This window comes from Ischnura elegans, chromosome 9, assembly GCF_921293095.1.
Source record: "Ischnura elegans chromosome 9, ioIscEleg1.1, whole genome shotgun sequence".
Lineage (NCBI taxonomy): Eukaryota > Metazoa > Arthropoda > Insecta > Odonata > Coenagrionidae > Ischnura > Ischnura elegans.
The window spans coordinates 32,506,754-32,520,723 of record NC_060254.1 but is presented as its reverse complement, the minus strand read 5'-3'; the positions used below and the strand labels follow the sequence as shown (position 1 = coordinate 32,520,723).

The 13,970-nt window shown below is 34.5% G+C and overlaps 1 protein-coding gene across 2 annotated transcripts in view; it reads left to right on the top strand.

Annotated features, from left to right (window-relative positions):
• Nucleotides 1-13,970, top strand: part of LOC124165773 (coiled-coil and C2 domain-containing protein 1-like) — a 50,183-nt gene that overhangs the window by 30,207 nt on the left and 6,006 nt on the right. Inside the window, exons 15-16 of one of the 2 annotated variants that reach the window (XM_046543265.1) lie at nucleotides 8,865-8,927; nucleotides 13,288-13,378. In XM_046543265.1, the coding sequence (XP_046399221.1) occupies nucleotides 8,865-8,927; nucleotides 13,288-13,378 (154 nt within the window). The remainder of the gene's footprint in view (nucleotides 1-8,864; nucleotides 8,928-13,287; nucleotides 13,379-13,970) is intronic. The other variant, XM_046543266.1, reaches the window with a different exon arrangement.

Below are 13,970 nucleotides of genomic sequence, written 5' to 3'. Positions count from 1 at the left end.
AATTCCGAAAATGCAGAGATGGTAGAATACTTAATACAAGGTGGAATATGTTTTTTACTATAATTGCCCTTAAAGCTACTGCAAAATCATTTATTGAAAATAATCACATATATAACATCCAATTATGTTTTTTTTTTAAATGTCAAAATAAGTGATGTTTTTTATAGTAAAAGTTTTGTGACATTCATTAAACATTCCTAAAATTACAATTTATTGTTACAAATTGCCAATACATAATTACAATTTGATGTTACGAATTGCCAGTTTATTGGTCCTAATGACTTTGTATTTTCAAGAGTTTACTGCATGTTCTAGTATGTTTCTTTATTGTTTAACAATTATGTATTTGGTTAAGTTATTTTAAAGTTTATTATAAATTTTAAGAATTGCTAAGAAAATTAATTATATTCTTCTCAATGTCGAAAGTTCAGTGGTAGTCGAATTAATTTTATTCTTTTGAGTATTTATTGACGATGTCAAAATCATTTTTGCTTCTGATGTGTATGGACTTATTCTTTTCATTCATAGTGCATGTGCATGGATGAAAATTCAAAGAAATGCTTTCATTTGACTTTTATTCACCCGCTCTTCTTTTATGCCTTTTATAAATTTAACAACTATTTTGTCCACTAACTACTACATAAAGTGAATAATTATTGTTCCATACATATAGGTTCTCTTTTCTCTGTGGTGATAAATAGAATGGAAAAAATATGCAAAAAGTAAAGGATTGAAAAGTAGACATTTTTAGTACAACTTCTTCATATTTTATTTTTTTGTAACTATTTATTGTATTTGAGACAATTTATCTTCAAACTTACCTTCTGAAGGTTTTTCTCTTTGGCTGAAATACTCAATTTCTATGATTGTAAATATATTTTGAATATGATTAATGATAGTGGTGCTTCTCTATAATCTTTTGGGTGACGTTTGGTGTTTGCCATTATATAGCTGCATAATACTTGAACTGTTCATTACCAGTAAAAAAGATTTTTCATATTTAATTTTTGCTTGATAGTTGTTCTATCTTTATATTTCTGCAGCACTAATTTTACATAGTTGCTAAGTCTCAGAATATTTTGTTGAGTTGTATTCTCAAATTTGCAATGTTATATACCCACTGTTGGATATTTAATATTGAAAATTTATATTTATATGGCACGAGAAATGGAGAGCTGCATCAAACCAATCTTAGGATTGTTGACTAATGATGATGATGATGATTTGATTTTTATGAGTAATTGGTGCTTGTACATTTATGATGCTCTAAATTCTTTCATTTTATTTCAATAAGGTATAAAATGCAATTAAGTGGTAGTTTTATTTATTTTCTTCAAGTAAAATTGTCTTACTGACAAAGAATGTTTGTGAAATTCACGTATGATATTTTCATTGAATTCCTACTGTTTCTGCTCAGTAAATATTTTGATAACAATATGAACCCAAGTTTATCATTTTACCCGCACTTGCAACCTTTTCTTCCATTCCCTTGTGGAATTATAGATGAAAGTTCCAATGTATAGAAATCAGTGATGAACCTCAAACCAAAATTTTCGGAGTTATGGGAGATAGCCAAGGATTATACTGTGTTAAAGACCCTAATGCTGTACTGAGTTTCCCATAGATGTAAGAGTGCTTATATTGGGCCGTTTTCAATCCCATACTATGTCAGTCTAAGCATACTGTAGTAATTCCTCAATTTAAATTATCTGCTTAAATGTTATGCCTATGATCTATTAGAAATTAGTAATTCTAAAATTCATTCTGAAGATGAAGTTCAGTCAAAACTTTTCTCTCTTCATACTGTAAACATGCAAGTATCTTTTTGAAGGCATTTTATAAATATTCACCCTAAAACGAATTCTGCTTCTTTTAACCATTTTACATTGCTTTAATTATCAGTGTGTCTCTTAAGTGCAATTCGAGGAGTCAGTGCAATTGCAACTTATTTACGTCTGACAGGTGGTAACGATTATCCATCAAATGTAACAGTTTCTGGAATTACTCAGTGGACATTATCCATCATGGAGATGGAAATAAAAATAGCACATAAAAACAGTGTCATATTTTCACTCGTCTCTGTTTCTGATGATGGATAACAAGTCAAACATCAATACACATGCAGATGCATTATTTCCTTCTTGGTTAAAGACTTATCTTATTTAAGCCATTCACCAGGATAGCTTTACATATGTGAATTAAAGTTCTAAAAATTAAGCTTGCACATAGTTTTATGCAGATTGTGCTCTAAGAGAGGGAAAAAGAATTATTTCTACTGTCTTAAGAGAAAGGAGTCGGTCATTATTTTTTCTTGCATGCCTATGGTTTATGATCCTAAGGTTTTTGCAAAACTCTCTGTTAAAATGGGTATTCATTTTGTGGTCATTCTTTAGTTGCATCAAGAGACAGGGCACGTTTCGAAATTCACTGGCAATACTGCTACTGCTGCAAAACGGAACAGAAAACAGTACTGCCCCTTCAACAAGGCAGTGATTTTGGAACGGTCAACAGTAGCGGCCGTTGATAATTTTGCAGGAAATAATGAATCATCCAAATACCACTTTCATAGTAAATTGAATATGTAAATTGTAAGCATGGAACTTCGAAATTGATGGATTACAGCCTAAATTAATATTTTTATATTTCCATTGTAATCGAGGAGAGTCACATAAGACCTTTAAAATTAAAAGTACTTTAATCTCAGGTTGAAAATGCCTTCATTTGTAAGGTTTTCAGTGCTTAAACATAATCAAGAGCAATTTATAAGACACTGATACAGGAATTAATTAGCTGTCTATCAATATTAATGATTGAAGCAAAGTTAAATACAAGTTGATTTCGGAATGTTTTGGCGGCACTGTCAGTACTGCCAGTGAATTTCGGAATGTGCCCACAGTTAATGAACCATCCATAGTAACCAAACAGTTTAAAAGGATGTAAAGTTCTTATGACATTTAATGATACCGTTACCCAGATGCCCTATAATTTGATAATAACAGTCTATTTGTACAACAATTTCTTTCCCCTATATTTTAAAATCCTTTTACATATCATCTACGCTACCACTTATGCTATAGAGAAGCTCATTGCTTGACATTTTTGCTTGTCTTTATGTATAAATTAGTTTTACTTTACATGTGTAACAGCATTTGTGTCATCTTTTATCCATTGTATACTGAGCAATTAACCTCCAGTTTAGTTTGCAAACTTCTTTGAGGTTGATTGAAGCATCTGTTCTTTGGTTGCAGTTGTATGTAGAGACTTGAGTTAATTGGTTGTTGAATAATGAGAGGTCTTTTAAAACCTGTAACTGTGAATTATATTGCAGTTCCTGCACTTATTATATGTACATTTTAGTTAAATGTTCCAGTCTATTTTTTATGTTATCTGGCTTTTCTTAAAAACCATTGTATGGAGAGGTGAAAAATGTTATGCTGGAGGAATTTTTTTATTATTATTAAACAGATTGACATATACTGTGTGTTTGTGTCTAAATGAGTTGTATAAAATTTATGTATATAATATTTTAAAGTTTTAATGCCATTTTTATCTGTTCAGCTTGCTAGGAAAATAGATCATTGAAAAGTTCGGTAAAGGAGGTGGGCATAGTTTCTTTTTACTTAGTCAATGCCCGCCCCGCGTCTCATCGCACAGCTGCAATTATTTGAAACTATGGTAGATTTCACAATTTTTTGTGTGTTTGCAGCTCTATTACTTTCATGATTGGCACTTGAATTGAAGAGAAATTATATTGATACAATTTTTTTGTGATTCATTTTGTTGTGGGCTCTACTCTTGGCAAGAAAGATTTGAACAGACTATAGGAAGGGAAAACCATCCACTTTGATGTGAATTTGAACCTGGAATATTTAATAAAATGAGAGATATTCATAATATTTGAAATTTTAAAATGTAAAAGCATTGATAAATGTGTAAAAAAGAAGCCTTGTTACACAATGCATTAACTATACAATGTATTGAACACTAGATTGAATGCAAAAAGGAACTGTGTTGCCTCCAAACTTGTGTGAATTCATCAACAGAAAACAGAATCTGTTTTCATTCAGCTCATGCATTTGCACGTTTTCTGTTCAGGTCCACGAAACCATCAGTGTGTTCTCGCAATAACATGTGTGTTGATGTACTGTGTAAGCAGGTTTAGAGTTGGGGAATTCATTTTCTCATTCCTATTGATTTTTACCTATTTCTGTGTGGAGATTTCTTTGTAATTGATTGATTATTTTCATATGTATATGTAATTTTAATTTATTTATACTAGAGGTGTGCGAATAGTATCTGCGAATACTCGAATACCTCGAATACTAGAAAGTATTCGATATTCGAGGTCTCGAATAGTTATGCGAAAAGTACCGCCTCGAATACCTCGAATACTTTGAATTTCGCGTCGTACACTGTCGCACGCACGTCGTTGGTAGTTGTACAGAACTCTAGACTTTTAGTGCATGCAGCGCCGTTATAGGCAAGTTGACGAACTACATCAAATTCGCGGGTCAGAGCGGTGAAAAGAGTTCGACGTGGGGAACCTAAATTGATCAGGGTGAAAAAATCCAAAAATCCCCGGTTTCCCCCACCAGGAAACTCCAGTGCCGTGGGATAGTAACATCGGCGCATTTCCCACGATCTGCTATCCCCCTCCATTCAGCACTCGCCTCACCCACTCTGACGCTTTCATCTTCTCCGAAATCAAACAAAAGGTCCTCCCTCGGGCAGGGGTCGTATTACAAAGACTTTAGTTCGAAAAAAATATCAAGTTACACGAGAACAATTAAGACGTGTCTCACGCCCCCCTTTTCTAACCCACTGACCTTTTTCTGCCTACCTGCTTCGAAGTTCCCCATTTCTGGAGCTCAACTGCTGCATGAGTACCGTGGGATAGTGACATTAGCGCATTTCCCAAGATCCGCTATCCCCCTCTGAGGCTTTCCTCTCCTCCGAAATAAAAAAAGGTCCCAGCTCGCGCAGGGATCATATTACGAAGACCTTACCTTCGGAAAAAATATCAAGTTATACGAGAACAAAAGAAACGTGTTTCGCGCCCCCCCCCCCTTTTCTCTCCCACTAACCTTTTTCAGCCTACCTGCTTCTATGTTTCCAGTTTCTGGAGGTCAACTGCAGCATGAATCACCTATTAGCCCAAAAGGTGTCTAACTATGACTTTCGGCAATTGATATTACACCTTTGTTGGAATGAAATATTAGTAATGTGCACGAAATTTAAAAAAGAACAAGACCAAACGCGATGCATTTCTGACTTTATTTAAGCATTTTACGCGAGGAAATATATGTCAAAATAGGACGGAGGCTTGACATTCTGGCGAGACTCGATATGAGCAGCAGAGCTTATCGGAAGTTGATGTGGTCTTTTTTTCTGAAAACATATATCAAGTTACAATTTATGAGTTGTGCTATAAATCTTTATTGTTACAGACCCAGACGAAGGGATATTTTCACAGGATATTTGGTTTCTACCTGATAGCAATTCCAATTCATCTTTTTATCTTGTGAGAACTCCCAAAGATGGACTGAAAATAATTGAAGAAAATCTGGTGGAGAAGATCTTGTATTTTACAAAATGCCTCAGATTGTCAGCTAGCACTTGGCAGCAGGAGTGGGCATAAAGCGATGTTAGTTGAATTAATTATATGCCCAATTGTTTCCATAAAATTAAAATATTCCATTAATCAGCTAAATCCCTGTTCGAATCCTTTAAAGGAAATCAAAATTACTCCCCAAAATCTTGTGTTGCCAGCTGCATAGGCAACCGAGTCAAACATTCCAGCATTCATCGTTTAGTATTCGAGGTATTCGAATATTCGAGCAATGATTTATTATTCGAATTCGAGAAATCTGCTATTCGACCCATCTCTAATTTATACTCACAATTGTCAGTAAAATGTGTGATAATTATTTTCACTCGTGTTTTGTGGGTTAATCCAAATTATTTCTTCAAAGGCTTATGCATGGATATAGGTATTTGTATCTTATATCCATCTTTTTGAATCTCTTTGTACAAATTAATTGATAAATTTGGCTGTTTTTTGTTATTTTAAAAGATTTTGGAAATCATTAATGATGCTTATAATAATTATAATTACTTTAAGATTTGAATTAGAAATTTGTCCAAGTAAGATCAGCTTTGAATTTCTTTTGGAGGATATCCTTAATTATCATGTTTGGTTTTTTAATTTATGATAATTTGAGAAATAAAGAAGACTGTAATATATATGTATTTTATCAGATGTGGATACAGGGAGATGGGAGAAATTTCTTCTCCACCCATTAAATCTAAGAGAGAAGATTTTTCTGAGGTTAATTATTTTTACCTCTGGAAATTTGCATCATCTATTAATATTGGACTGGATTTATTTCAATTACGAGATTCATAAATAGATGAGAGGCAGTATTTGTACTTTCACTGACAGGCTAATATCCTTTGTCATATGTTCTGGCGGGTTTGAATTTTTCCTCTACAAGTTTTTGACATTGTCCGTGTCAACTCGGTGTGTACGTTGTGTAGGTAGCAAAGCCTTTTAATTTCATCGGGTGCTTTCCTAGTGTATTAAGTATCTGAATTTTCTTTCTTTGCCGGTCTAATGGTTATGTTGGCCCATTATAACTATTGTTTCTAGGTCCCAGTTGTTCCACGTCATCTGGGGAAATATTTTTGTCGATCCAGTTACCAGTTCCAGCAGATTAGGATGATAACCATGTGTTAGGAGAATAGGACGAGGTTATAATTATATGATCATTGTTAGCCAGAATCTGATGGTATTTTGTCACGTGTAATTTTCAGGTCTAAATGGACCAGATTGTCCTGGAAACTTAAATTACCAAATGGTTATTATTAATAAATAGTTGTGACTTGATGAACCTGTAAAGGGAGGAAAAAGAAGGACTAATAGTGTCCTAATATGTAGGAAGATCTTTTGTCTTCCGAGACACCTAATCCTCTTTAGAGGGCATGTGAGCCTCCACCCCTGCATTTTAACTCTTCATAGTTCTCTCTTCTATTGTTTTGCAGTGAGTGCATTCAATTATCAACCAAAATGGCCTGGAAAATTTTTCTAGTTGGCTTTACTTTTTGTTTTCAATTTAACCCTTTCGCGCCGAATGCCACACCTGTGCGGCGAGGATTTTCTTCCATAAAAAACGAATGCCACACCTGTGTGGCGTTAATTTTCCTAACCTTAGCAACGAATGCCACGCCTATGCGGCACAGGTCGAAAAAAGTGACCGTGGCGGACACAATAGACCCAGGACGCGGTCGCCCCTCGTGATCCGCCTTAGCGCGAACCCAGTCCCATCTTCGGCCGCTCAGGTCGACCCTTCCTTATCCTCTCCATGCGGTCAACTACTGTTATTTGCAGTTTGTTTTCCAAAACTATATTTGTTGCTTACTTTTGATATCTATTGCTATAAAGGAATTCATCGTTTTTTGCTGACCACATGGAATTTTCAAACAAAATTCAAACGTTAATATCAACGGAGTTTTAGACCAACTAGTAAATATACTAAATCTGTCTATATCAACGTTAGAACTTCGTTTAAAATTTCTGCACGCTCAGAATAGAAGTACAAAATTCATTTTGAATGTCAAAAATTGATGCGAACAGCAAATATTTGCATATATTTTGCACTAATATTTTAGCCAGTTGACTGCGGACTCGTCCTAGGAAGGGGCTTTTAATCCCTCTAGGGTCTGGGACAGAGGCCGAGGAAAAGGATCGGCGCCCCACTGAGTTGGGTCCAAAAATGTTTCGGGAGGGACCCACTGCCTTCAGTCGACGCAAAAAAGCTTCGTACAGAGGAGTAAAGAAAACTTTCAAGAGACTCGTATTGAGGAAGAATTTCCCTCAACGAAGGTCCGGCGCGAAAGGGTTAAGAATGAGTGACTGAACAAGGAATAAATTTTTTGGCAGCAATCTGTTGCAAAACCATTTCAAATTCATAAAATTTACTGTGATTGCAAGTAATAGAATATGACACCTTTGAGAAAGCATTGGGCATTGTGGTTGAAGTCAAATAACCATCAGTTTTTCCCTTGACCTATATATATACCGATCCTTCACCAACATTAGCAAAGCAGAGGTTTGCCTTCTCCTCTAATGTACTTTAGTGTAGCATTTTGGAAATGAACTGTTAAGAAATTTTTTCTGTATATTTTATGTATATTCAATGAATTGCATTTTTTGAGGATTATCGATTCAAATGTGTAGAGCAGGGGTCTCCAAACATTTTTGCTCAATGGCCATTTCTATGTATTAAACTGCTATGTATTAAATTACCCTTTGTAGTGCAATGAAGGATTTTCATTGCAGTAATCGGTTTAAAAAGCTGTGGACTAATTCTTTCCTCTATTTGAATTTAATCAAATGATAAGCCCACGTAAGTAGCGTCTGATCTTGGTAGGATACACAAGTATTTCACAATTTTAGTATTTTTATCTGAGCAGATAAAAACTTCACTACTGGTCAGATAAGAGCACCTCGTGGGCTGTATCTGGCCCTTGAGCCATAGTTTGGGGACCCATGGTGTAGATTATTCTTCCAGCTTTAATGTCTTGTTATGTCTTTTTTAATGGTAAGCTTTATTTTGTCCATATGAGAATATTTGCTTTGGCATTTCTTATCTTCGGCTTTCACCTTCCATCTTTCGTAATGATTGATTTTTGTGAATTATTTCTTCATGCTATAATGTTATGCTTTAAAAATTGGTGAAACACTGTTGTGTGCTTAAGTTGCTCTGCATTGGCTTTACCATATGAGCACTCATTCCCTGTTGAACGTAGTTTATCATAATGTATCAACTTTTTCAGTTCTTAATCTAGATGAAAAATCTTTCCAGGTCCTGTCTTCATTACCTTTGTTGCTTCAGTTGTGAAAAGAGTGGTTGTCATAATAGTTTCAGGTAAATAAAGGGTTTTCATGTCTTGTTTTGTGCAACTGAAATTTTTTTAAAATTTAAGAAAGATCTGCGTAATATGAGAAATCTGTGTATGTTGATTATTTTCATTCGACATTTTAATGAGAAAAATAGTAACTGCATTAAATATGCAAATGAAAAAAATTGGCTATCCTTTCCATTACTGGTTTTGACATACGAGTGTTTTCATTTGGTGGTACATATTTTGAATTGACGAAGTGACAAGGGTAATGACTTAACTCCATATGTGTCCAAATTTTTATGACGTAGATTTAGCTTCTCAAAACACATTTAATGTTTCCTTTAAGGAGATAGTGATCATATATTGTATGTATCATTCTGTGGATTGATTTTAAAAAGCTAGAAATCCAACCCATACTTTGATTTTCATTTTTTTGTTGTACGACAACAGTTTTTATTGATTAAATTTGGACACATCTTCATTTATCCTTTAGTTTAGGCATTTTGTAGTACTGTACTATATATAGTCAGTAATTATGATTTGCTTTATTGTATACACTTTACTATGTAGTTATAATGTACCATTCTCTTCAGGTTTTTGCCATGTTTATTCATTTTTTGGGGCCATGTATCAATGTGGCAAAAGCCCGAAAAGAATATGGCCATTAAATAACTGCGGAAGCCTCCATACCAACAGTTACAATGTATTTGGCAGACAAATTTGTAATATAGACTAAAAATGCATATGGTTGTACTCCAGAGTGGTAGAATTTAACTAACAAAAAGTATACGTAGTCATTCTGCCTATGCAAGTGTCCATTATTAGTAGAAATATTTGTCTTTCGTTTAACAAATTTCTTTCTTTTATTCTGTCTTGGTGAATTCAAATAATTGTAATTATAACTCATCTTGTTTATTTGTGAGGGAAGTTTGGTAACGAATGGGGATGGGTCAGTTCCATTTTTTTTTTGTTATTTCCCATTCCATTTCAGTGCCTGACAAAGGTTATCTGTCCTGTTTCTCAGTTTTGGTTCTTAATGCTCTTGTGTTGATGGTCAGCTAAAGTAGAGGCTGATTTTTTTATGCAAAAGAAGGAGTGGAAGGAAATTGAAATGGCATGTGGAATAGTGGTACTCTGTCAAATAAGGTTAATGAAAAAGTCTTGACTGTAATAATTGCATGGACTTGGTATGTTCCTTTTCGATATGAGAGTATTACTGACTGTAATCATTAATGGTGTCAAACTGTGACCGAAGTGCTTTAAGTTTCTATTAAACATGTTATGTGAACTCTTTGTGACTAGTTTAGATGTATATTCATCCCAAAAAAGTTAGAAAAGCTCATTATTATTTGTTCATTAGCATGCATAGATGACTTTGTCAATTTTCATTTAACACAGGTCGTATTTAATTTTGGTGATACCTTTGAGATGGATGGAAAGTTCTCTGTGCAGAACTTTCTCTGAGCCCTGTGATGTGTTACTTTACAGACTGATGTGATTGTTTGAAAATAAGGATACCATCATAATTTTCAATATGGGTAGTGATTGCCCTTATTTTTTTCTTAAATGGTGGTGATATATATCTCTTGTTTTCCCCTCAAAAATGAATTAGCCTCATTGTCATTCCAACTATAGTTTTTCATTAGTGTCCTTACTTTTAATGTGGAAGAGGTAGTTTTATCTCTTCCTGCATAACACTTCTTTGCCACTTAGTATACATCCTTACCAATGTATACAATGACTGCAACATTAATTTGTAAACTATTTTTGCACCATAACAAAGCTTTTATGCCTTAATCATTTGAAAAATGAATTAATTTCCTATTATTCGCACTAGAATTGTATTTAGTGTAGTAATGTGTCCATTAGTACAAGTATTTCTTATTCTGTATCATTTCCTACTTCAATTCATAACCTGCCCAAATAATCTGCTTGTTTGTGGTTGTATTTAAGCTAATTATTTGAAAATATTTAACCCATGTTTAATTTTCTTATATGTATTCAATCCTTGTTGTTGAAATGGCTTGAAATTTTTATTCATCTTTGTTGCTTGTATGACATCAGTAATTCATTTTGATGTCATAGTATATGTTTGTGAATCATCATAAATTGAAATCTCCAAATTCAAAATATTATTAAAAGCCATGCACTGATGTGCTTCCAATAATTTAACATGGCAGGAAATGTTGAGCAAAATGCCACATATTTACTCCACAGCTTAAAAAAGCCCATGAATAGCACAACCCTAATCACTCATGATTCCTTATTTTTATTAATTATGGGCAACTAGGCAAACCTTCAGTAATTAAGTTTTTGCATGAGCTAGGTAATAAAGGAGCAATTTAATTAATTTTAGTGCTTCTTCATGAGTCAGTAAATTTTGCTCTTCCACTATGATAGTTCTCTGATGACTTTGGAAACCTTTAGCAACATTCAGGGATGACAGGCATAATTAGGGGATGGCAGGCATAAGGAACAGGGGCAGCAAAATGTTACTGATTTGGGGAATCACTAGTCACATCTGCTTTTGGGTTGAGGCAAGAGGGATAGATGGTACTTATCCTTGCAGATATTAGTGGGGAATTCTTCTTTGCGTAAGGACTGCAACTTCTTCCAGTGGCGCAGCGAGGGGGGGGGTTTGGGGGATAAAAACCCCCCCAGAGCTTATAGAAATTTTTAAGTTAAATCTATTTTACTTAATTGAATTAATATTGCTTATAGAATAGTGTGAGGATTAATAAACGATCCTTCAGAAGGCCGTAAAAATCACCATTTTGAACCGTTTGCCTTTATTTTTTCCGGCGGAAGGCCTCCACACCTCCCGCTTACCCTGGCGAGTATGCAACACCACCCACACCCCTAAGTATTAGTTGCACCTAAAACCCCCCCCCCCCCTAGCCTTAATTCTTGGCTGCGTTCCTGACTTCTTCTAATCAGTGACTAATCTCCCGTCCTCATATATACTCATGACTGCTTGGGGCATATGAATGTAACATGTGCCAGCCATAAATGATTTTTCCTTTTTCTTTCTCCCTCCATGTATTCTGAGTAATTGCATTTACATAATGTTTTAGGGAAAAGAGGGGTTGATAAAACCATGGGCATATCACTCAAGGCTGTGTCATCATTTGATTAGGTGGACCATGCGTGTTGTCTGCCACAGGTGTATTGGGGGAAAAGGTTTTAGGGCCATTGAGCGCTGGTGGAGGAAAGACAAGATCTTCTGAGCTGAAGTCAATGTTGGGTTGGAAGAACTATAAAGGGAGGTAGAAAGGATGAGATAAAGCATCCATGCTGCACTGTCTGCTCATGAGGGTGATGAAAGTTGCGAGGGGGGGCAGTCTGTGCATTGCTTCATTAGGAAATTTACTGCTGAATTCATCTATCTATACAATATATGTACCTATATTAAATGCACTTTTAAGCAGTGATGTTATATCATTTTTTGCATGGACAACATTGTAGCTTTTTCATCTTGTCAGTATCTTGCCACCACGTTGCATGGTTCCTGCAATAGTACTTCTTGGTTGCAGAAACCTATAATTGCTATTTTTTCTTAAGCCACCAAGAACTTTTCATGCTGTATTTGAAATTATTTCAAGTACCTATGTAAACATCCCCTTTGCTCAGCTGTAGCTGTGCCCAACATTTGGTCATATGAGCCAACAATATGTGATGAAAACCAGATATCCCACTAGGAACAATTTCTTGAGTTCATAGGACAGAATGCAACTTTAATAGACCATTATGAGCAAATACTTCGAATGTAAGGTAGATTTCATTTTCCTTGATATTTTTATAAATTGGTAACAGCACCTATTTCACTGATTGAATGATTACTAATGAGCATCTTAATCTTATTTAATTCTTTAGATAACTAAGTTTAGTATTTCATTGGCGAAAGTTATGTGTCTTTATTTGTTATAAGGTAAACATCTACTGGAATCATCATAAAACATAACAAAAGTCATGCAATGGAATCCACCTCCCCCACCTTAACTATCCACCCAGCCATTAACATATGTTGGTAATGGTAATCTAAATAATTCTTAAAATGACATGTTTACTCTTCAATTGTAATGTTTAAATGCAAAAAGCGATAAATGACTAAAAAAAATAGAGTAATCCATCTTTACATGTTGCACCTGTAGACAAAATGACCACTCCAGGATTCTGGGTAGAATTAATTATTCTGATGAAACAAATTGATTATCCTGAACTCTTTGCTCCAAAATACTAAATTTAAAGTGTTAGGAAAAGTAATTTGTGGAAATTATTTTACTATAAAAAATAAATCAGGTGTAAGGTTACTTGAAATTTCAACAGCAATCAAAAGGAAGTTTATGGGAAAAAAATTCATGATCTTTATCTTAATTTTTTCAGTGGATTTTTTCGTGGCGATTCCTTGATTGGTACAGCTACTGTAAAGTTGCAGCCCCTAGAGACAGTGTGCACACTTCATGACTCTTTTCCTGTAAGTAGAGGTAGATGATTATAAAACAATAATTAAATTTTTGGCGTTAACTTTAAAAATTTGGAATAAACTATTCCTTGGTGTATTTCATGAATTTTGTATCTAAGTATTTCATTTACACCCTAATTTTAAGTTTCCTGTACTAATACTTGTTATTAAACATGCGTAAATACCATTTAGATGTTAGATGTGATTTATGTCATGCAGCTATAGTCAGGCAGTTGTCAGCAAACTTTATTATTTAAATTCTATGTATGAAAATATTCTCCTGGACTGAGAATCGAATCACAGATCTTTAGCTTTATATGCCTTCACACAAACCACTTAGCTATCCTCGATTCCCATCAAGGATGGTAATGTAAAGGCGTAACTTGTAGCAAGTAGCATGATGAGCCGTGGTAAATTGCGGTGCAGATCAAAAAACCTGGAAGTTATGGTCTGCATAGTGAACTGGTAACCCAATGGTCTGTAGTTCAGTTCCCAATCCAGGCAATTTTTTTCCATTGCAGTTAATGTGATCTTACTTTAATTGATGTATTAATATGACCATTGACAGACCTATGATGGTGTAATGAATGGGAATATCTTCATG